Source organism: Nylanderia fulva, unplaced genomic scaffold, assembly GCF_048542155.1.
Source record: "Nylanderia fulva isolate GAGA-0341 unplaced genomic scaffold, ASM4854215v1 Scaffold2, whole genome shotgun sequence".
Taxonomy (NCBI): domain Eukaryota; kingdom Metazoa; phylum Arthropoda; class Insecta; order Hymenoptera; family Formicidae; genus Nylanderia; species Nylanderia fulva.
In genome coordinates this window covers 7275644-7301488 of record NW_028190263.1, presented here as the reverse complement: position 1 = coordinate 7301488, position 25845 = coordinate 7275644, and the positions used below count along the sequence as shown (strand labels likewise).

The 25845-nt window shown below is 35.1% G+C and overlaps 3 protein-coding genes across 3 annotated transcripts; 1 reads left to right on the top strand and 2 right to left on the bottom strand.

The window, feature by feature from the left end:
• Window positions 1-151: 151 nt before the first annotated feature.
• Window positions 152-23320, top strand: Setd3 (SET domain containing 3). The gene is made up of 7 exons (XM_029318372.2): window positions 152-618; window positions 1107-1598; window positions 1796-1919; window positions 19829-19943; window positions 20010-20162; window positions 20546-20869; window positions 20953-23320. The coding sequence occupies exons 1-7, from the start codon at window positions 492-494 to the stop codon at window positions 21076-21078; spliced, it is 1461 nt and encodes a 486-aa protein (XP_029174205.1). The 5' UTR covers window positions 152-491; the 3' UTR covers window positions 21079-23320.
• Window positions 1990-11676, bottom strand: LOC114942894 (uncharacterized). The gene is given in 3 exon segments (XM_029318371.2): window positions 1990-5411; window positions 5413-5738; window positions 10932-11676. Coding segments are annotated over 3 exon segments (3186 nt in total). The 5' UTR covers window positions 11061-11676; the 3' UTR covers window positions 1990-2680.
• LOC114942976 (uncharacterized) lies at window positions 20657-25727 on the bottom strand. Its single transcript, XM_029318499.2, has 3 exons — window positions 25538-25727; window positions 25227-25375; window positions 20657-25124 (listed from the first exon to the last, which is right to left on the bottom strand). Exon 3 carries the CDS (start codon window positions 24803-24805, stop codon window positions 23528-23530), a length of 1278 nt encoding a protein of 425 aa, XP_029174332.2. The 5' UTR covers window positions 24806-25124; window positions 25227-25375; window positions 25538-25727; the 3' UTR covers window positions 20657-23527.
• Between the last annotated feature and the right edge of the window lie 118 nt (window positions 25728-25845).

Below are 25845 nucleotides of genomic sequence, written 5' to 3'. Positions count from 1 at the left end.
TAAAAAAAAAAAATTGAATAGCCTATATGTAAAAGTACCGAGAAAACGCGGGAAAAAACGTTACGTTTGAAGATTTCGCATCTCTATACATATATACATAGATAAAATCTTATTATTGTTGCATCATTGTTAATCTCTCTCTCGCGGTGGAAGGATTCACGGAAGAGGATATCGAAAGATCTAGCATTCCAGAATAAATATTTCATCTGTCATTCGGCGAGGAACGATCGAGAGGCGGGAATTTACGAGAGAGAAGCGCCCTCCTCTCCCGCGTGACAGCAACTGGAAAATCAATATAACACGACGCGGGAAGAGAAGAGAGGCGGAACGGAGCGGCCGCCTTCAGGTTATGTGGTCGCCCGGTGCGTGCTATTTTCGTTGCGGCGAAGAGGTGTTTATTCTTGCGTCCAGGCGCCGCCGGTCACGCGCTTATAATGCATCTGAGAGGGACGGCGAGCCCCGACGAGCGCGCCGCGAGATAGTAGACGAAAATGGGCAGGAGGAAGGCGCACGCGAAAGGTAAACAACACGGCCCATCGTCGCAGCAGCAGCAACCGAGGCACGTATCCGCGGCGAGGAGGAACGAGCTCAATGCCCTGTGCGAGAAGCTCTTTCATCGTGAGTATCTCTCGCGTTTCGTTCTCCATTTCCTGGTATGCGATCCACCATGTCGCGGGCCAGGGGCTTCCCACGCTTGGAACAGTCGGAAACTGAGTTTACCAATTGTGTATGTTGACGTAATTAGTTTACGCGTGTAGACTTTCAAATTTCTCGGCTGAGATGCTGAAGGAAATTGGGAGATAAGTGTATAGGATTCTGGTATATTTTCCTTGTGTATTTTATACTCTTTGTTTACACACGCATATGTGAAATCTATTCTTTAGTTGTTTTTTGCAAAATTGTTATATTATATATGTATATTTGATTATATTATATATTATATAATATATGTAAAACATTGATTATATATGTTATATAATATATGCATAACAACATTGATTATATTATATACATTATATAATACAATATATGCGTATGAAATCTCTTAAGTTATTTTTTGAGATATTATAAGTATATACTATTTTTACTTGCTACTTTGTTTACAGTAAGCAGCAATCCGGCGTACGTGACGCAATTATGGAACAACTACTTGGATATATCAGAAGTTCTGCTGAAGGTTAAACGTCTGGAGGAGATGAAGACGGAATCGTCCCAGCGATCCCAGGGGATTGGACAATTTATGAACTGGTTGACGGAGAATGGGGCACGCGTAGACGGCGTGAATATCGTCGAATTTCCTGGATGCGATCTGGGATTAAAGGCGGAGATCGATTTTCCTGAGAATCAATTGATCCTCGAGATACCTAGGGCTCTTATCTTCAGTACGTACACCGCAGCACCGGAACTGACAGTCCTGCAAAATGATCCATTGGTGCAGCACATGCCGCAAGTGGCACTGGCAATAGCACTTCTCGTAGAGAGGTACAAGGAGAACTCCAAGTGGCAACCTTACCTGGATATACTTCCTAGTAGCTACAACACAGTTTTGTACATGAAAGCCAATGATATGATCGAGCTTAAAGGCAGTCCTACGTTAGGTATACATAGAACAAAACTGTATTTTGAAATTTGTTACCTCTCATGCTTTTTTATTTTAAAGCTACATTTGTACTTTCTCATTCATGCATCATTTATATTCTTTGAAGATGTATAAAAGATAATATTTTCTATTTTACACTATTATAATGTTCAGATAGATTTATCTTGTAATCTTTATTTTCTTATCTTTGCGCAGAGGCTGCATTGAAGCAATGTCGAAATATCGCAAGGCAATATTCCTACTTTAACAGAGTGTTTCAAAGTAACAATAACGCTGTATCAGCCATACTCAGGGACGTTTTCACCTACGAGAGATACTGGTGAGTAATTAAAGCAATTGCATTATCAAATATTTGAAATGAGGATTAGGCAATTATGAAATAAAACGAATAAAATTTACAATTTTATATATAAAATACAACTTACAATATACATATATATATATAAACCTATAAATAAATATATCTTATTTTATATGGAAGTTAACTCTTAGTAAAGCATAATTTATCAATTTTATGATAAAAGTCATCTTAGTCTTTGAACTCGATTATTTGCAGTGGAATGCCGAGATGACATATTATTCAGGGGGAATAGTTTAATTACATATTTTTCTGTAACTTAGTATCGGTCGATGTAATTTAGAAAAATATGTATATATACATTTACGGAATTATTTTAATCCTTTCTCGATAAAATATCGCGGCTATTTTAATTAATATGTGTTTCAAAGTGCTCGCTAAGGACATTCAATCAGCCTTTTATGGTACAGTTTACTCTTGATAAGCGAAAATACTGGTAGTTTTCTATTAGATTGATGCAAAAAGTTTTGTCGGTATATAAGTATAAAAAAATTAATTTTTTTTCAATTTTTATATTTAGAAATTTTACTAATTTTTTCAATATTCAATTTTTAAATAGAAGAAATGATAATATTATATCGTTTAAAATAAAAATTATAAGATAAAAAATAATTTAAAATAGATTAATGTCATTTTTAACTTTATTTGATAAACGCGACGAGTCTTCTCTGCATCAAACTGATAGACTAAAATCGTATGAATTCTGCCATTTCGGCAACGAGTTATTTCGCGTAATCGGGTATCGTCTCCCAGCTATCGTTCCCGTCCAACGAGTCGTTGTCCATGTCGCTTTTACCGTCCAGCTCTTCCACGGTCTCCTGCATTTCCGTTCTCTCCGGCCTCTTGGTCGTCGATGTCGCGACGACGTTCACCATCACGGTGCTCAGACTGCTGGAATTCGACAGCTTTCTCGCCGCCATAACCGGGTTCTGGAACACCGCGCGGGAGAACGAGTTCCTGTACGTGTACTTCTGCTTCTGCCGGATCCGGCAGATGATGAAGATCGCCAGAAAGACGACGATCGTTACGCCCAATATCGCGCCGCTAGCTATGATGCTTGGCTTCATCTGCGACAGGGTCCTCTTCTCATTCCCGTCGCTCATCCTCTCCCCGTAAATCGTCCTTATATCGATGACGTTCGGTTCCTCCCTCACGATTTCTTCCACGTATCCGGCGTGAAATTGGCCGGAGGAGTTGTCCGCTCCGAGGATCTTTGTCTCTTCTTCGACTAACACTACGCTCGCGTTATCCTTGTCTGTTGGAAGTTTAGGGTCCTTCGATTCGAATCTGTTGTTAGCGATTTCGGCTGCGTCGAACTGCCGCTGTACGTCCTTCGCGAAAGGAAGAGATTCAAATGTCGTAAGTAGATCGACGATGTGCATCGTTTGACGAGAATTCTGCAGTTCACTGTGTTCATCTAATGTCTCATTTTCAGGAAATGTTGCTTCCCTTGACGCATTCTTCTTGTCACGCTCCACGAGATCCAGTAATCTTGACATCGACATGTTCTCCACGTCCTTGCCGAAGAACGGATCGTGTAGATAGCTCATGATTTCCTGCTTCAACCGAGCCATCGACTCTTCCGTCTTTTCTTCATGCTTCTTCGTGCCTTCCTTCTCGGAGATCTTTTTACCTTCATTGGAATTGCTAGCTGGTGACAGCTGTATGATGATCTTTTCATTATTTGTATCGGTGGCTTCCAAGGTTTGAAGATTGTTCTGCGGTTTGGTTACCTTGAGTCGCGACACTTCCGTCAAGTGCACCTTGCTGGAGCCTCTTTGACGCAGCGCTATCAACTCCTCCACACTCATGTTCCTCGACTTTAGAAGCCGCTCTAGTCTTTTGCCAGCTGAGCCGGACGCGAATAGCTCGAAGATCTCAGCTCGTGCCTCCGGCTCGATCTCGGAGACGACCTCCTCGTAGCGTCTGCTACCTTGATGATTCTCCAGACTCGCGTGATTGTGAATTTTTTCCGGTGATCGGGTCACCTGATGATACTCGGTCGAGTGATTCTTCTCGTACAGCTTCTTTATATCATCGACTGGATTCGCGGGTTGTTTCTTCTCAAGTGGACTCGCGACAGCGTCAATTTGACTAGCGCTTGGATCACTCCTCGCTTTATTCTGTTTTTTATGGTCTTCGGGGATTGGAGCATCGTTCTGGTACTCGGCTTCGATAAACGTGTTGTAATCTTCCACAGATCCTGGCTCGTTAATAGGAATTGATTGACCGTTGTCTTGAATAATTGTTTTATTGCTACTTTCAGTGTCGTCATCAGTGATAACACTATCGCTCTCCGTGGGACTGAGAATTTGCTCGATGCTCAAGGTGGACTCGATATCGAGAGGTGGCTGCGAGGCGATCTCCTCGTTTAACGCTTTTAATGAAGATTTTCCTTTCTTGAAGTCCGTGAAATCCGAGAACTCCATGATCTCGTCCTCGTCGAGGTTCTCGAACTTCGCCACGCGGTCGCTCGTCGAGCCCGCGTTCCCGTCATCGTTCAGAAAGTATTCCATGGAGTTCACCGCGATCGACGGCGACGTCGTCGTCGTGGTAATCACGGTCGAGACGATTGGAGGAGTCGTTGAAGTCATTTTTTGCCATGAAAAATCCCCGTTCGCGATATTTTCAGTATCCTTCGACTCTTCAACGCGATTCGTGTCGTTCGAAGACACCACTTGATCATGGTTCTCTGAAACTTTCTGCGGGATCGATATCCTGGACATGGAGTCGTCTGAAGTATTTGAAGCTGTCACAATTTTTATAGTACTGCTTTCAGGCGGAATGGACCCCCAGGGTGGTGTCACCGTTGCAGCGAGCTTCATTAAGGAATCGGACATCGCCCTCGACATCTCCTCGATGTATTCGTCGGACTCGTCGGCGATCCTCGACTTCAGAGCGTTGATCACGTCGGCTTTGCCCTTCAGGAGGTCGCTCAGGCTCAGATTCCTGCGTTGCAGAATCTCGGACAGACTCGAGCCCTCCTCTTGCTGCATCTTCAGGAGCGACTTCAGCTCGAGCGCGTTCTCCCGCTCGTTGTCGGAGGATTGTTGCGCCACTTCCGGGAGATTCTCATCGATGTTTGACAACGCAAGTCGAGGGGAATCCCTCGATTCCTCGTTCTCCTCGTTGGAAGCCGCTTCGTTCGCCAGAGCGAATTCGTAATTCTGTGGCGGTCTCCTCTTCCTCGGGCGAGGCCTCATGTACTCGTCGTCATTGAATTCCTGCTCGTACGCGTCGGGTCGAGCTTGGAAGGCCTCGCGGTACCTCGAGGTCATCTCCCGGTCGTTAATCGAGTCGTCGACGACGTTGCGGCCGCGTTTCCCGTCGTTGCTCGCCGCGCTTTCGATTATTTCCTCGTCGAGCGTCGAACTCTCCCGTGGATTTTTCGACGAACGTTGTTTCTCGCGCGGATAATCCTCGGGAGTGGTTCCCGGATACGTCGCTGCTTCCGTCATAGTCGTCCAGGGACGGAGGATGACCTCGTCGGTCTGGACTTTCTCGAGGACGATTCGGTTGATCGAGCGAGGAACGATACTTAAACGGTCGGCGACTCGTCTCGGGAAGGTCCTCCGCGTCGTCGACCTCCTCGTCTTTCGTATAGGGCCGGTAGTGAGAGAACGGAAGTAGGGGCACGTAATCGCCGTCTCGCCACTTCGGCTCGAGAGCCTCGCCGTTGCTTCTCCATCTACCTACGGGCTCGCTCGGACTTCGCTCGCGATCCTTCACCGATCTTCGCGACGGCGCTTCTGCGTCGTCGAACCGTCCATTAGGTCTTTTCTGAAAGAATTAGGAATTCCTCTCTTAAATTTTTATTTATTTGTGACTTATAATAATAATTTAATATTTAATATAAATATTATATATAACATTAAATATTTTTAATATAAATATTATATATAACATTAAATATTATATATTATATAATATTAATTTTAAAATTTATTTGATTTATTTAATTTAAATTTCGCTAATAATATAAATCTAAATTAAATTAAATTTAGATTAGCACTTAGCTGAATTTAATTTAATTTAGATTTTTGTTATTGATAAGCGATATATGAATGCGAATATAATCTAGATCAACGTTTCGTATAATGCAAGTTTTTAAAAATCTACAACAATGATAATATACACGTGTAAGAAAAATGTTTCATTGATATAAAAATATATCATGTTCATGTAGGAATAATAATTTAAAACATTTTTATTATATAAGAATTATTTTTGTCAAGTGAAATATAATTTGCGACAATTTATTAATTTTTTTTTTAATTGGAGCGAGTTTTCTCTGATATATTTTATAATATTTAATTATAACATCTGGAGAAGTTATTCTCTCTCTAGGAAATTTTTATGGCATCAAATCGCAATCGCTGCATTTGCCATTTGAAATAATTTGCGAGGATAAAGTTAAATAAACTTCCTCAAATTACAATTCGTTACAAGTCACGCGGGAAATCGTTGTTAAACGAGGCATGCGGTTGCGAATAACAGTAAAGGCTAACGACCGTAACGATAGAAAGTATAGAGATATTTGCAACGCGCTTTGTATAATAAATACTGTCACAGCATATTTGCATCAATTGCATATATTAATATCTCGCCAAAAAATATATACCTACGTATAGAGAGCATTTTCTCTTAGAATTTACCCTGAAAATCATGGTAATCGTGAGACAATATGATATTGGAAGAATTTTATATATAAGAGTTTCTCTGATTAATATTTATCATAATAAAAATATTAATATTCTACCACACAATAAGATGTAAAATATATTTGAGTAAAATTTATTATGTATGTATATTAATATTTTTTATTGTGGTAAATATTAATCAGAAAAACTCATAAAATTCTTCCAATACCACATTGCCTCACGATTACTATAATTTTCAGTGTAAATTTTAACAGAAAATTCTTTCTGTGTATATATATTTTTTTTTTCAACAATGTAATATTCACATTAAAACTCTGCATTAAAAAAAATTGTTACCTTGATTAAATCTTTCAACTAAATTACTATTTTGTTAATTGAACATATATTAGTATTTAAGTCAAATATAAATTTTGTTATAGATTTGATGTCATATTTAATTTAAATATTTTTACATATTTTACATATTCCATTAACAAAATAATATTTAGTTGAAAGATTTAGATAAGTTAACAAATTTTTTAATCAATGTGTTAAAACGAATTTATCTATTAAGTCAGGAAAGAATAACTTTTGCGATATAGCTATTAGATCGAAAAGATATTTATAATGGAAGGCTTCCTTATATATTTGTCATTCTCGCGTCGAAAATGTCAGAATGATTTGTGAGGTGACAGCTTGGCGAGGAAGCACGCGTCGCGAACACCGAATCTTGCACACCTATCTCTCGATTATTCGTCATGATCTTCTTCAAGCGGCACGTTGAAAAAGGGAGATTCGGCGATTTCTCGCTTTTACTTTCGCAAGCCGGATGCGACGCGCGTGAGAACGCGCAAAATAAGGAGCCGATTCTTTTTGCGCGAAGACGTTTTTCCGTTCTCGTTTTCTATACGAAACGAATTTTCTACGTTAATTATATACCAAGTATATTAACATTAATTTATGACAAGTAAAATATAATTTAATTTAACGTAAACTTTTTTTCCACATACATGCATTTACTTATTTTTATACTAATTTATTTAATCAAATTTTTACTGATTATAATGAGTAGAGATTATTTTCTTATTTATTATATAAAAAAGAAATAAATATATTGTAGTGTCGTCATTATCGAGATTGTTTCGTTATGTTGTTAAAGTATCGGTGCATTAGGCGTAAATGACGGATCGAGTATATAAGCGATTCATTGTAGCGTTTCGTAAGGGAGCATTAATTCAATCGGCTCGTTATCGTTATATTAAAGCATTTCGTAACTTCATTAATACAAAGTTCCGTGCTTTCGCGGATGATTTTCACTTCGCTTTCTCGCCGCGAAAAGGACCGAACGCACACGCGCGTTCTCATTTTCCACGGTCCAATTTCACATATATATTCACGAATCGCATGGGAAATTATTCACACAATTATTCTCTCATGAGTAAAGGAAATGACTCGTATATGCTTTGTTCGCTCGCCGATTATCGAAGAAGCTACGAAGTTTGCTTTCATATGCATCATTCTTCATCTAACATCACAGAGCACATGTGTGTCTTGTAATTCAATTTTTTATTTTCTCTGACATATGAATTATTAGTTATATGTAGTTGTAAAGATTTTCTCTAGGTCTCTATCAAAAGTTTTAACAGAAAATTTTCTCTTAGAATTTACTCGAAAAATCATGGTGATCGACAAGAATGAGACAATATGGTATTGGAAGAATTTTATAAGAGTTTCTCTGATTAATATTTAACACAAAAGTTTTAGGAGAAAATTTTCTCTTAGAATTTACTCGAAAAATCATGGTAATCGACAAGAATGAGGCAATATGGTATTGGAAGAATTTTATAAGAGTTTCTCTGATTAATATTTAACACAAAAGTTTTAGGAGAAAATTTTCTCTTAGAAATTACTCGAAAAATCATGGTAATCGACAAGAATGAGGCAATATGGTATTGGAAGAATTTTATAAGAGTTTCTCTGATTAATATTTAACACAAAAGTTTTAGGAGAAAATTTTCTCTTAGAATTTACTCGAAAAATCATGGTAATCGACAAGAATGAGACAATATGGCATTGGAAAAATTTTATAAGAGTTTCTCTGATTAATATTTAACACAACAAAAGATATTATATGTACATGATACATCTTACTAATTTAAATATGTACATAATAAATTTATTTCTAGTAAAATTAATCGAACATATTTTACATCTTATTGTGGTAAATATGAATATTTTTATTGTGGTAAATATTAATCAGAGAAACTCTTATAACATTCTTCCAATATACCATATTTTCCCACGATTATCATGATTTTTAAGATAAATTCTAAAGGAAAATTCTCTCTGTGTATGCGTTTGCTTTCAGATTCATCATTCTTGATACTAATGTCACAGAACACACGTGTCGTAATTTTCTCTGACATACGGATTATTCAATTTATATGCAATTGTATATTTTCTCCAGATCTTAAAAGTCAAAAGTCTTAGCTACTCGTTTACTTTCAGATTCATCATTCTTGATACTAATTAATATCACTGATGAATATATGAGCACACGTGTCTTGTACAGGAATTAATTTTTTTTTATTTCTCCTGACATATAGAGATTATTAAATTTATATGTATAGTTGTATATTTTCTCTAGGTGTGTTAAAAGAATCTTAGCACGAAAACCGGTGCAATGCTTTTTGCTACACGTGCATTTCCCGCCTCTCTCTCTTTTTCTGAAGAATGCGTTTGCCGGATTAGGCGCTGAAGTTTGCTCTTCGTGTTCTCGCTTCTCGGATTCTGATAGCAAAGATACACGTGGAAATACACGACAAAATGCTCGTAAAGTCTCGAACCTTCCGCGCAGTGCCAGCTTTCTCTTTCTCTCGTGGTTTACGCGTCAGTTTTCTCGTCGCGGTGCGTCGATTTCGCGGCTCCGCGGCGAAAAAAATCCAGAGGAAAAGCGTTCCGATAGAGCAATCTCAGAATCGATTTCGATACGCCGCGGAATATAATGGCAATCATGGGAATACGCAGAAAATTCGCACTTTCTCTCGGAATTATAAACCGTAGAATAGAATAGGATTGTTACCAATTATTGCAGTATTGGTAATTTCCGGCTGTTACAAGAGATCTCTAAAAGTGTATAATTTTATTCGATTTAAGTTTCGGTGGATCTTATTTTAATTTCCCTTCCTGAAATTTTAATGTTAAAAGTCAAACGGACATGACGAAACATGATACGTATATAGTTACATCCTCATTAAATCGGCTTTAGATTTATTGGTTTATTTTGATTAGGCTTGGATGAAGACATCTACGTTATAAAATTTTTTTTATCGAAAAGTTTGCGAAAAGTAAAACAGCGAATAATATTTATAAAGTATTAATTTTGTCATTTATATTTTTAATTGTTTATTTATAAAAAAAAATACTGATGTGCTGACATAAAGAACGTCCCGTGAAATTTTGGTCACTCTTGAGACGCGAAAAGACGGAATTAAAGAATATTCTTAACATCCTGCCCTTAACTTGAATCACTTGAGTTTAATGACGCTTAATGAATGTAATTACGACGGAACTTGGACCTGTCACCCGCGAACGTCACACAATCATTTCGTAATCGAGAGGTCGGGGACTGACGGGTGTGCATATATTTTCCACCCGATTTAGAATCATACTGTGACACCATATGACAAATGTTCTTGCCACAGAAATTTCGTAACCAGTACCACACCAGTTTCCGATATATAAAAAGAAACACGACCGGTTAAAAGTGTCGGAGGAACAACTTTCGGCTCTCGACAATATAGTCATTAATTTTGTCCGCATCTAAATTGCGAGATATTACTTTAGGAATTCTACTAAGATTATATAGCTTCGACGCTAAATAGCTTCGACTTATGAAAAAAGATATATAAAAATATTTTTTATCTAAAATAAATATTAATTTACAATGTGTAAAATATAATAAATTCAATCTTCATATTTTTTAAAAATCAGCTTTTATTTATTCGCGGATAATTTTTTTTGAGTCATTAATTTTCTTCACATCTAAATCGCAAGATATTACTTTAGAAAACTTGTTAAAATTATTGTGAAGTCTTCAAAAGAATTAATATTAATAATTTAATATCATTTTCTGCTAAATAAATATTAAATTCACATGTATAAAATATAAATAAAAAATATTTTTTAGATCAGCCTTTGCGTATTAATTTTTGTCGATTCGCCAGAAAATAAGATAGCAAGATTTCCAAGTAATTTCTCGCTTTTATCGAGCTGTCACCGCGATAATAATCGAGGCAATTTCCTTCGAGAGGGACGCTTTGTCGCGGTTTACCTGGTACTCATAGTCGTTGCTTCTTCCCGCAACTTCCGGATTCCCGACGGGGTCGCCGTGGACCGGAACGTCGCGCGAGATGTCACACGCGAATGCGATTAGCGCGAGCACGGGAAACGCTTTCCGCATAGTTGCAGCGCGATCAGGAACCTCGATGCCTCCTCGTCGTCGCGACACCGCGATCCTCTACCGCCGACGCACTCGTTCTTCCCGATGATCAGGTGCACGTAAATCACCGCGGCGCATAGAACAATGAAGATCACGTTCTTTCTGTTGCACAAACTCAGGACCTCTTCAAGAATCATGCAGGCGAATATGCACTTCAATCCCCGATGTCCATGAATTATTATACATCAAATTTATACAAGTACACAGAAGCACACATTTATTTATTTTTTTTTTTTTAACACACTGATATAATTATTAATTAATTATATTAGTCCTAGATGATTTAACTTGTGTATAGAATGTTTTTAATTTGTATACTCGTCAGAGATATTTTTTCTTCAACTATATAAGGAAGACTCTGACATCGCGCGGGAAACGTCGCGATCGGCGGATGAGTTTTACATTTTCGAAATTTCTTGCAAAAGAGGGGAACAGTTTCTATACGTGTATCACCATTCGCGTATCTATGAAAACTTTCGCGCTCGCGCTCGCGTTCTCGCGGCAAATCGCCTCTGCGAACTGACGTTGCTTTTCTCCGAGCGGGCTCCTAAGTAAGTCGGTGAAACTCGCGAGAGGAGCAGAGTCTCTTCTACTATACGCGGCTTCTTCTACTACTACTATCACTCGCCCTCTCTCGAGAAGATGTTCTCCGGAACCGAGATGAATCCGGTAACTCTGCATAAACCGATCCGATCGGATAACGTTTGATCCGAACGAAGAATCCTGCGCACCTGGCACTATCCAAATTGAGAAAACGCGATGATGGAAGGTGGAGAACACCTTCGGCATCTCTGCTGGAAGGAAAAAGGTGATGCTGGAGAAAGTAGCACGTATTTCTGGAGAATATCAAGTAGATTTTAGACGTAAATCAAATATATATATATATATATATATATATATATATATATATATATTGAATTATATCAAAATAGAATTGTGTAAGCAATCAGGGAGCTCTACCGTTTCTCTTTGTACAGAATTATCATACTGTCAGAATTTACCCTGAAAATCGGGATAATTGTGGGATAATATGATATTGGAAGAATTTTATGCACTGAACAAAATTATTAAATTGATAAATATTTATTTCAATACTGCCTAATAAATAATTTATTTGAAACAAGTAAATATGTATTAGGTATTGAAATAAATATTTATACGAATTTAATAAATTCTTTTTTCAGTGTATAGCCCGTTTATTTCAAATATATATTTATAAGAGTTTCTCTGATCAATATTTATCACAATAAAAAATATTAATATGTACATAGGAAATTTTATAATAGAACTAGTCGAACATATTTTACATCTTATTGTGATAGATATTAATATTTTTTATCGTGATAAAAATATTAATTAGAGAAACTTATAAAATTCTTCCAATACTATGTATTGTCCTGCACAATAATTACTATGATTTTCAGAGTAAATAAAATTCTATCTAAAATGAAATTCCCTCTATGTATAGAATCATTTATTTATCGATATTATTTCATCGGTAATGAGAAAAGAAATGCGCTATCGTTAAAAAACGACGAGAAAACATTTTTTCTAAGTGGTTGCTGGCATATTAAAATTGCCACATAAAAACGATTATATAATCTATGGATATTTACGCGCGATCATTAAGATTTGATATAAATTGTCAGTTTATGTACTGAGAGATCCGAGTTGTTTGCATATTAATTATGATTAGTCGCTCGCAGAATCCGGTAATGTAAGGTCGTGTCGAGTGTTAAAGCAAAAGGAAGTCATTAGGCACTCGAAACGAAAATCCTTTTAACGCAAATGTCGTTTGTGTATATCTATCACTCGTGAATTCTTAATTGCGACGAAGAACTCGCTTTTGGGATTTCAATGGCTCTTAACGATGCGGCTTGTACAGGCTTTTAGAAAAACTAATAAACTGTGAGTTGTAGATATTGATTTTCGTGCGACAGCATACAAAATGCTTATTATTTTTTTTTCTTTTAAATAGTATAAAATATTAAAAAATATAATAATAAATATTAATAAATATTACATTTATAATATTATATAATATTCTAATTATTATATTATAATTATAATTAATAATTATTAATAAATATTATAAAAGTAAAGTATTATGTGTGCAACGTATATTTTTATATCATGGCATTATATACGTCAACAAATTACGGCAAATGGGCCTAAAGTAGAAAACTGTGTCGAACATTTATAACAATAGAATGGCGGGTCTACTAAGTAAACTATCTTTTTACGCGTAATTTACGTAGATAACGTTTGTAGTAGCCCCGCAGAGATTTCTCTTCCTTTCTCTCTTCTCTTTTTAAAGTGAGACATTTATTCAAAGAAACTGAGTGTAATTTGTAACAATTTTCTGGAAATTATGACATTATCCATGACAGCATATATCTTGAAAACAGTATTTTTCTAATATGAACAAAAGCTCAGTGTTTAAATTAATTGTGTTATCATCTTTCTTTTTTTATTTAACATTTTCATTTAATTTACCATATTTTTTCTACATCTTTATATTTTACGTTGAAATAATAAATTATTAGAATAATGAAGAGCTTACTTATTTTTGTAAGTTTCGGTGTAATAATGATAAAAATATAGAGGATCCTGAAAACGTAAGAAGCTTCAAGTTGATCGCGATTTCGAACGAAATCTCTCTTTTCTCCAAAGAGTTTGTGAAAAATTTATATCGAGTATTGATTACGCTTTGAATGCATAGAATGAGGCTGATGAAAAATAGCTGTCACGAACTCGTCGCTTTGAACAGCGACATAAAATGACGATGACAAGGATGATAATGACGATGCGGTCTTTTGCCGAGATGCAGATGGACATCGAAAGCTGCTAACCGCAGTTGTGTCTTAATCTTATCTTATTGTTAGATGACCCAGAATATACGAGAAAAAATTTCAGACACTTTTACATATAATTTAATATATTTGAAGTCTTTTTCCATGATACAAAATATATATTGCACTAATAAATAAATAAATAAAAAAATAAAGCAAAAGCGTTATGAAGCTAAAGAATGCAGTTTTATTAATATTTTATTTCCACAAGGTTTAGTTTGCAAAAAACCTTTATTTTTAATCGCTTCTCAAAAATTGGTGCCTCGCATTCACATTTTTGCTGAGGAAAGATCGTCTCCAAATGATACCAGGAATCCGCCATTAAAAACTTTTCCTCCAGTTCTGAAACACCCTGTATATTTAAAGTCTTCGCGTGATTGATATAAAATATGTTGCTACGATGAATAAAAAATAAAAAAGTAAAAGCGTTATGTATATGATGTGACGGGCTTCTCGCAACATCTTTATTTCAATTATAAATTCAAGATGAGTTGGGGATAAGTCTCGATTGCACATGTAGATAATTCGAAATGAGCTTTACTGCCAGAAAGCACACGGGGAATGGATGTATATAGATACTTGAGCGTACTCGTGGGAAGGTCGCGCGATGAATCGCGGATCACGAGATCTTCTCTATGCACACTTTCTACGGAATAAGCGAGCGAGTTGCGCTTAAGCGAAGGGATCGAAACCGACCTCGGATACGTTTCATGCTGAAAATAATAGCGATCGTCTTACAGTGTGTCTAATGAAACCTCGTATTCGCTTAACCCGCAAGGATGATATTAGCGTGTTGGAGCTCCCTGAGCGACGATACTTTCCAATCTAACGTGTCGATGATGAGGAATGTGTATATGATGATATACGAGATAATTTCTCTTTTTGTTCTCTTTCGAAATATCAATTTAAGTTAACATCTATTTTCGCATTGCGGAATTTTCTCACAGCGCTCTTGGGATTTTTACGGTCAAATATCATCTTGCTTGTTTAAAAAAATATTTATGAAAGAGGTGTAATAAGAAACACTTATTTTTCATATGATATTACATACATATATAATATTATATACATATATATATTATTTATATAAGATAATATAATATTATATACATATATATATTATTTATATAAGATAATATAATATTATATAACTCGTGTTTTAGAGCTGCAATATTTAATTTTTGTGAAACTCTCTATATATTTTTTTTTAAGTTCTTTTTGATGAAATATTTATTGCTAATTTATATAAATGTTATTACGAATATTGTATATACATATTCATATATTAGACGCATGATGATTAATGATAACCGCGAAACGTTGCATTAACACTTTAAGATTTCTAACATGAAACGTTTCTGTCCCGATTAACTATTATTATATGCCATTAAAGAGAGACTGTTGTATTATGAGAAATGTGTATATATATTTATATGCTCGTTAAAAAATTCTCATTACGAGAACTTGAGCAATCTTCAACTGATCCTTTGTATTATACATATGTTACGTATGTATGTACAAGTTTGCATACTAATCATCTGTCCTACTTGTTTCCAAGTTTTTTATCCCAACCTACTTCAAATTAACAATACAAAATATACAGCATTTTTATAAATAAATGGCACAGCGTTACGAAAAAAATTAAACAATTAAGTTATAGGTCTGTTCAGAGTTGATCTTTTCCACTCTACATTTGAAGGAAACATCTTCTGGTTGCATTTTGGGACTCGATGCGAAAGGAAAACGTGCGGTAAATATTAGAAATGTATTGCGAGGTACCAGCGTTATTTATTAGCGCATCATCGTCAATCATTATCGCGGACGGCGAAAGATCGCTTTCGCAGTATGTGGTACAGATGAACACACACATGCAGATGTGGAGGAGGAAACGGTCGGTGAGGTGCTTTTCTCGAGCGAAAACTCAAGAACTCTCTTCTCGCGATACATGTACATACCTCGTCTCTGTATCTCCCTTCGTGAGTCGATCAAGTCTAGTCGAAACGCATACTTTCACGGATGGACTTTCATACAATTGTCAAGTCTAGCTTTGATAAATATCGTACACGGAGAGAATTTTTCGTCATGCTTTATCGCAAAATTCAGTACAAATTTTATCATGTCTGATAAGCCAAGAATTACCATGCCGCATTGTAATATTTTATATGCATGTTTATCACTTTTCTAGAATTTATTCCATTTAAAACACTTAAAAAATTATTAAGTTTTTAATATATTTTGAAATTATATATTAAAATTTTACTATATATTTTAGTAAATTATAAATTTAGTTTATTATAAAATAATATTTCTGATCATAATATTTTATTTTAGTAATTTATTTGTAATATTTTTTAGTAATTTTTACCAGCGATAATATTATACATATGGATATCAAATATGAAAAAAATGTTCACGCTGCGCGAATTATCACATAATTAATAATAATATCGAAAATATATCGTGCGCAAATAATGATTTACTAGTTTCGCATGAACTTTCTAGTAGTACAAAATATACTTCACACGCGATTTTTAAAAGTTGTATCAGATTATCAGATTATGCTGCAAATGTTTACAGAAATTTAATGCAACTATCGACCAATTATAACATTTTTTTCCTTTTTATCCTTGAGCCAATGTAAAGTAACAAGAATGTTTAATTTTCCACGATTTATTACGACGAGCGTTTTTTTTTCGCTATGAAATTTCACTTTTATCATCATTACGACACGATTGTTCTATTTACTGATTATTCGTTTAGACTTTTTGCGTACAACGCGATGGCTTGTAGCGATTCCATCAAATAACATGTTAGTTTGCACAGTGAAACTACAATCGACGAACCTGTTCTTATCCCGGATTTATCTCGCAATCGGATCTAAATATTTCTCACAGGGTCATTGACTTATTCATAAATCGACCTTTAAACGATCTATAACTCGCAATATTCCAGACAAAATCTCTCTTCGACACGTAGAATTTTAAATCGAATCGAATCGGTCTCACTTCCAGATCACTCTAATTCATCGAAATTGTACAAGTTTCTCATAAGAAAATCTAATAAAATAAATACAGTTCTAATATTTTCCTTTTTTTCGCAAGAAGCGCACAAGATTTCTAGATCATCTGAAATGAATTGGAAAAGTCCTGTATGAGAGAATAGACTGCGGCGAATGGATAATCAGGCATTATTAGGCTGACACGGTTTACTGTGGATTGAATTTGTTCTATGAGGAAGAGAAGAGCTTCGGATCACGCAACCGGCACATTAGTGTCAATAGTTTATATGCGCGGGATCATATTATTATATATCTAGATATAGAATGCAAGCGATGAAATCTCGAGAGCAACACGCGATATCTTTCACGTGGATGACGTGGTGATGGGTGATGGTGAGAAGCGCGCGTTTCTCTACAGAAAGAGAGAAAGTACGCTCTGTCTCGGATCGGCGCGATTATGCCTTCTTCTCGTACGTACATATACATTCATTTCCGGAATTCTGGGTCAAGTTCTCGCGCCCGAAAAGCAGCCGCTCGACGCGACGCGATGGGGTGACAATGTTCTTCCTCAATCTTCCTCGAAGGCGAAAGTCGACGCTTCACGCTCCGGAGATTGACGCGAATGCACATGCATTACGCCGTAACGGCCTTTTTGATATAGTCGAAATAACCGGATTTCACCTCGAAGTCAGACAGGATTTTTTATCATCCAGTTAGAGTATTAAAAAAATTCTTAGGTATATTGATTAATAAAAATTATTAAATTAATAGTTTTATATTTTATCGACCTTTTTAATTTATTTTTTTTTTACTTAAATATTTAATTATAATATACAGGGTGTCCGGTAATGGTCGCCTCAACCGTCGTGTGCAGGTAGAGTAAGTTAAACCGAATAGGAAAGTCCTCTACCGTTTTGCGATTTTCGCAATAATTATTGTGTTATTAAATAAAAAAGATCGGCCAATCTAAGCGCGCGACGAGATGAGACGGCCCCCTGTCACACGATACACGGCGCGCGGCAAAGCGGAGGGAGGAGCGAACGCGATGGCTACGAACGGCGCGTAACGCTAAAGCTCCGCGACAACTATTTTCTCTCTTTCCCTTTTCATCTCACTTTCTTTACTAAAAACGAATCTTTTTATTTTCAAAATGGCATCTTGATTAATTATTGTAAAGTACAGTTTTGAAAAATTAATAATCGCATTGACATCATTTTCGACGATGTATCTCATTAAAATTTAACATGCATACAAAGCAAAATAAGAGTCTGATGCAAATCACACCATACACGGAGAGAATTTTCTCTTATTAGAATTTATCCTGAAAATCATGGTAATCGTAGGATAATATGGTGTAGGAAAAATTTTATAAGAGTTTCTCTGATTAATATTTACTACATTAAAAATTATTAATATGAACATAGTAAAATTAATCGAGTACATTTTTTATTTTATTGTGGTAGATATTAATATTTTTATTGTGGTAAATATTAATCAGAAAAATTCTTATAAAATTCTTTCAATACCATTGTCCCACGATTACCATCATTTTTAGAGTAAATTTTAAGAAAAAATTTTCTCTGTATAGTATTCGAATACATCCTATCAAAATTTTACGTTTTTTAAAATAATCAATAAATGATAATAATGAGAGAGGGAGAGAGAGAGAAAGAGAGAGTGAGTGAGTGAGTGAGGAACGTTATCATTTATGATAATAACGTTCCTCACTCTCTCTCTCTCTCTCTCTCTCTCTCTCGTTATTATCATTTATTGATTATTTTAAAAACGTAAATTTTGATAAAACGTATCCGAATACTACACATAAAAAATTTTCTCTTAAAATTTACCCTGAAAATCATGGTAATCGTGGGACAGTAAGGTACTGGAAGAATTTTATAAGAATTTTTCTGATTAATATTTACCACAATAAAAATATTAATATCTACCACAATAAAATAAAAAATGTACTCGATTAATTTTACTATGTTCATATTAATAATTTTTAATGTAGTAAATATTAATCAGAGAAACTCTTATAAAATTTTTCCTACACCATATTATCCCACGATTACCATGATTTTCAGGATAAATTCTAATAAGAGAAAATTTTCTCCGTGTATGGTGTGATTTGCATCAGACTCTTATTTTGCTTTGTATGCATGTTAAATTTTAATGAGATACATTGTCGAAAATGATGTCAATGCGATTATTAATTTTTCAAAACTGTACTTTACAATAATTAATCGAGATGCCATTTTGAAAATAAAATATATATATATATATATATATAATATGTATTTTTTATTAATTAAATATTTAGTTAAAAAGATTAATTTAGAGACGATTTTTCCTCAGCGAAAATGTCGATGTACCAATAATTTTTGAGTTATAAGCGATTGAAAATAAAGGCTTTTTCGCAAACTAAGCCTTGTGGAAATAAAATATTAATTAAACTACATTCTTCAATTAATTTCAAGCAGAGTTTACTTTAATAGAATTTTAATTCAAGCCTTCGTTACAAAGATACATGATAGCAAAAATTGGGAACATGCAAAAAATGACATTTTGAGAAAAAATCGTCTCCAAATGATTCCAGGATTCCGATCTTTATAGGACACCTTGTATATTTAGATCTAAAATAGAAACCATCCGGCTTTTCTAATAAACTGGGATTATTTAAAAAATTAGTAAAAATGAAATTATAAATTAAAAAGATTAAATAAAAATGTGGATTATTAGACCAGAGCTATTTAATATACATTAATCGTACTTGATTTAATTTAAAACGAAACCAATATGTTGATGTTGCATTAGCGTAATTAATTAAGTCGGTTAATCGGATCTCTATTGAAATGTTGATTTAATTGTTTTTTTTTCAGTTGGGCAGTTTCAACTGTGATGACACGACAGAACTTAATTCCGAGCCCGGATGGCTCGCGCATGATTCACGCTTTGATCCCGATGTGGGATATGTGCAATCACGAGAACGGAAGGGTAAGTAACACGGATAATGAACTCGCGTGGGACGATTTAATGATGTTTTCTCTGTCATTGCCGTAGATTACGACAGATTTCAACGCGACCACGGATCGTTGCGAGTGCTACGCGTTGAGGGACTTCAAGAAAGGAGAACAAGTGTTCATAAGTTACGGCCCGAGAACGAATTCCGATTTTTTCGTGCATTCGGGCTTCGTCTATATGAATAATGAACAAGTATGCGTATATTAGAAATTTTTTTAAATATTAGAGAGAAAGAGAGATTTAATTATAAGATTTAATACTAAGAAATTAAAAAATTTTTATTAAATTATAATTCTTTTATTTAATTATCATTCTATTACATTTAAAAAATTTAAATTATATATATGAATGATTGATACATAAATTATATTTTTATGAACGTTAAGGGGAAAATGATTAATTAAGAACGAATTACGCGATGCACTTTCTACAAATATACAAATATCAGGATTAATTATTATATTATATATATTAATTCTCTATATTATTATTATATTACATATTAATTCTATATTATTATTATATTACATATTAATTATATATTATTATTATATTATATATTACAATTTTTACAGGATGGTTTTAAACTTCGTCTTGGCATTAGTAAAGCGGACTCCCTTCAGAAGGAGCGAATAGAGCTGCTGAGCAAACTAAGTTTGCCGTCAGTCGGGGAATTTTTACTAAAGCCGGGTATGGAACCCATCTCCGACACGTTATTGGCCTTCCTACGAGTGTTCAGTATGCGAAAAGCCGAGCTCGCGCACTGGTTACGCTCGGACAAGGTCTTCGACCTGAAGCACATGGATTGCGCGTTGGAGACGGTCGTCGAGGAGAATGTCAGAAAATTTTTGCTGACCAGGCTGCAACTTTTAATCGCCAACTATCCGACGACATTGAAGGTGAAAGTGAAAATCCGGTGTTGCATCCGTCTTCTGGCTGCTATCGAGCACCGTTATCAATACAGATGTCTTTTCTTTTGCAGGAGGATCTAGAATTACTCGAGACCACATTGCCGCAGATAAAAAAAATGGCCGTTCAATTGAGGGTCACGGAGAAGAGGATACTCTTGGGCGCACTAGAATACGTGGAGCAGTGGATAAAGGCTTGAAATGAAAATTGGTTACGTTTCGGCTAGGGAATATATATACTTAGTTACATATAGTTACGAGATAAAAGCATCTCGGAAGAAATCAATTTTATTTTTACAATATTTCTGAACGACGATTTTTCGAGTATAAAAAGTAAAATATAAAAGCGGACGAATTATATGTAATAAAAAAAGCATATATATATATATATATATATATATATATATATATATATATATATATATATATGTATGTCTGTCTATTATTGCCTATTAAATACATAAAACTGCTCGACGTGTATACGCGTTTTAATTATAGGGAGAGAGAGACATTGTAAAATACTGAGAACTATATGAACGCTCGACGATTATGTGTACGTCTACGTAAGTGATATACAATATAATTGTACAATAACTGCGTGCTCAGTAAAAATATCGTAATTCTTGTTTTCGTGAGATGAAAACTTTTAAACATGTGGCTTTTTTCCTCTCACACATTTGCTCTCTATTAAATTGTATAGCACGAATCAAACGCTAATCGACCGATATTGATCTATGATTACAAGAATTGATATTTTACTCTTGCGCTGCTTTGATATATATAATATACTTATAAAAAAGTGATATCTAATACAGAAAAGAATCTTGTGAATGAACATTTATTTTTCAAAACGAGTACATAACAGCTGAAATTCTTGATGTAAATGTAACTATGATACTATAGGCCTACACACATTACATTTACGTATGCTGCAAAATATTTCCTGACGCACGAGTGAATTTGAACGACCCGCGTAAATACGACCCTGCGAGGTGTTTTCGAGTATTTATCATGTATTGTTATAAAAATGCCATCGTGTTTAGCCCGGTGTTCTCATGTTACTGCATAAATCATTGCGAGAATAGTAAATAGTTCTCTAGGAAATACCAGATTTCATGAATTAAAATTAATTAAAATTAACGATACTAACTTTAGCAAGGCGCTATAATTAAGCTACAGCAGGACTGATAGCTCGCGAAATATCGCTTTTTTAAATATATTCCAACACATAGATATAATCTTCAAAAAAGGTGTTACATATAAACATATACATCATTTGACATATATATATATATATATATATATATATATATATATATATATATATATAATATATATGATGAGATTTAACTCCCCCTTTCCTAATGTGATCAATATATATCTTTACGGACTATAAGAAAATTGACTACATCTGTGATGTAAATTTTTCGAGCGAATAATCTTGACATAAAAGCGTCACATGTGATAGCGGAATGTATTTATATTATAAATTTAATTTATTCTGCGTTTAGATTCTCTATAAAGAGACTACCATCAAAAAATTTAGGAACACAGAAAATAATAGATTTATTTAATAAGAATCAAACTTTTATAAATAAATAAAATATATAATACATATTTATATATAAAACTCTACAATTTTATATATAAAAATTAAAATTATACATATGTATACATATATGCATAATTATATATATATATATATATATAATATATATAACATTAAAATATAAAATATATTAACATTAAGAAGTTAAATAAAATCAAATTTATTACTAAGATTATTATCATTTTAGGTAAACAACCTTTTAATCGAGAAACTTTTGATACAATGAAAATATAATTAATAAAATTAATTTAATCAATAATGAATTATTGGCCGAAGAAAAATAAGAGCTGACCAAATTATTATAACTTTTTATATTCAAAAATTCGTAAAATAAACCAAAATTATGATCGTTATCAATGATTATTTATTGAAGCTGTGTTCCTAAATTTGTTTAACAATAATATGTAACAAATTTAAACTCGTACTGATGCACATTAAAGACTTATATGCAAAATTGCAAGTGTAAATACACAATTTTGATTAATGAAATGCACATATTTTGCTCTAAATATGTATCAAGTATTTCATTGATCAAGTATCATTGATGTATACACTACATTTTTTACTTTCAAAGAAAACTTTAATATGCATTAATGCAGAGTCTAATGCAGGCAAAATCGTTAGAGTCATTAGAAAATACGTGTTACTCGGATCATTTCGTGGCTATTTCGTTAACGTCTACTTTGAGATTGCTAAAATATATGTGTCTAATTATCCTCTCATCAATATATTTTACTTAACGAAAAAAAGAATGATATACGATCTGTGTAAAATTAACGTTTTGTATAAATTGATATCAAAACTCTGAAGCAAATAATACATCTTTAAAAATAGCGTTTTATACATAAGTTACATATCTATAATTTGTAAACGGCACTTACAATTGTATCAGTTTTCATCATTTGGTAGTCCGATTTGAGTATCAGTATTATGAGAATCCTTGAGAAGTTGGCAAAAGCTCCAACAATTCTTTTCAGGAGAAATGTGTCGCCTCTATTTTTACAAACTTAAGCTCAAGCGGATCGATATTCTCTCGTCTTTTATGATGGATCGTAGAGATCAGTGTCCTGTTGCATAGGATCAATATCTTCACAGTTATCAAAGTAGTCACACTCATTTTTAAAGTCAGGAATTACAACTATATTAATAGCGTCTCCCTTCAGTTCGTAAGTTTCATCTTCCATCGCCTCTTCCGTTTTTACATTCCCCACATTGTGTTCCTCCGTGAGATGCGTGAATAGGGGTTGTAAGGTGTAAAATATCTTGTCGCAGAGGTTGCATTGGAAAGTCTTGCCATCGGCCGCGCGCAAACAATGCGTATAATCTTTCATGGGCTGATAAACCTTTCTGTGTAGAGCCATGTGCTTTTTGTGATCCATAGAGAGAACGAATTCGTAGGAGCAGATTGGACACTTTAGATTATGCATCGTCCACCTGGTGTGCGTCTTTAATCTGTGCAGACTCTCGTAAACCTCGCCGCAAATGGGACACTTCAAGCATATGTGGTTCTTCAGGGTCTCCAGGTTCTCATACATGCCGCTGCACTCGTTGCACTGATAGGATTTTCGTCTCTTGCAGGTATGTTTGAACCAGTGTTTTTCCAATTGAGCCGAAAGATCGAACACCAAATCGCAAATCCCGCAGACAAACATCCCGTGTTGATCGCGCTTCAACGTGAACTCCAACGAGCTGCTCGCACGCTGATGCTTTTCGTAGTGATCCTTCCGCAATAGATTCTCGTTACAGGATTCACATTGGTTTTGATGCTTAGTCAAGTGAGCAAATAACATTCCGAGTTCTGTGTTTGTATAATTACAAAAATTGCACGTGTAACTCTCCTCCGTTTCATGCACGTGGGAGATTAGATGCCTCTGATACGTATTCGGACTGAAGAAGGTTGCGCCGCATGCCGAGCACTTTAAATAGGGTCTATTTTTATCCGTATAATGCAGGGACAGAGGATTCAATTTCCTCGTCCACTTTTGGTCCCTTTTGATTTTTCTCGAATTCTCGTATGTGAAATCCTCGATCTTGGGAATACGCTCGTGCTGGTCAGAGGATGTGCTCTGACTGATCTCATCCTCCGTCGACTCATTCCCATCAGCCAAGCACTTTCTCAAGAATATCATCTTGTAACTGTGTGTCCACCTACCATTCTTTTGATTCTTAGAGATATTGTGCACACTCTGCTCCAACAATTCTTCCATACTAACTCCTGCATCTTTCAGACTCTCCAACGGAGGTACCAGGATATAATCATTCTCGTTCTCGGACACAGATGGTTCCTCTTCCAATTTACAGGTGACATCGGACGCCATAGGATCCTTTGTGAGTTACAACAGTTCCAAGGTCTCCTCTTCCTCAGGTTCTGTCTTGCACGGAGCAAGTTGCTCCATGTTGCTTCTCAGCTTGTGTCCACCGCTGCTGGTATGTTTATTCTTCTTGTGACCCTTATTCTTCTTGTCCTCCAGATTCTTCCTCGCTTTCTTGGACACGTTCTTACACTCGATTTCGTCCAGCTTCAACATCTCGTCAGTCTTTGAGTCGCCTCATCAATATTGTATCATACAGACATTGCGAGTATATATGTGTTTATTATGACGGATGTCGTAACATAACCTGACGCCGTGGCATATTCTGTTAATAATCGGACGGGAAACGTTAGGAAAAATGAATTTCCATGTCATTTGCGAATGACTTACAAAATTCTTACAAAAATCGAGAAATATGTATACTCACCAATGCCGCAATTAGCCGCGTGCCGACGAGACTCCTGTCACTTTTCGCGACGCGACATCAGGTTGCAACCCCCGACATTGATTTTTCTTGGGATCCAGATTTCTTTCCAAAACAATGGTCACGTTTCTATTGTCCTTAGCAGGAAAAAGCTGCAGGAGAGAATCGAATTAATTCAAACGTTGGTCACTCGTTTACCGTGCGTGATTTTTCTCGGGAGAGACCACGGAGCGTTTCTCCTCTCGACAAAGCTGGATCAGCTGTTCCTCGAGACGAGAGAGAGAAAGGCTGATAAAATTTCGCCGCACACTTACTTTGTATGTCACTTATCGCCTTTCGTTTAAGGAAATAGAGAGGGCTCGAAAGGCGACAAATTTACGTCGCAAGTTGATGTAATGGAAAAAAACCGCGATGTGCCTTCTCTTGCTCTTCTTCTTCTTCCTTCCTTCAAACTCCCTGGACCGATAATGGCTCGAATGTGTGTGTGTGTATGTGTACGTCTGTGTACGCTTTTTGTTTTAGACGAAAGTAAAGAAAATAAAAATATCGTATATTATTTCTCCAGTTTGATTCTTTTTAATGTTCATTCATGATTCGTTCTTTTTATTTTTAATTTTCTAAG

Excerpts from the sequence above, each read along its gene's own strand:
- LOC114942976 (XM_029318499.2), bottom strand. The coding sequence starts at position 24,805 with ATGGCGTCCGATGTCACCTGTAAATTGGAAGAGGAACCATCTGTGTCC.
- Setd3 (XM_029318372.2), top strand. The coding sequence starts at position 492 with ATGGGCAGGAGGAAGGCGCACGCGAAAGGTAAACAACACGGCCCATCG. Across the intron at positions 619-1,106 it reads GTGCGAGAAGCTCTTTCATC|TAAGCAGCAATCCGGCGTAC; the intron begins GTGAGTATCTCT and ends CTTTGTTTACAG. Across the intron at positions 20,163-20,545 it reads TCTATATGAATAATGAACAA|GATGGTTTTAAACTTCGTCT; the intron begins GTATGCGTATAT and ends CAATTTTTACAG.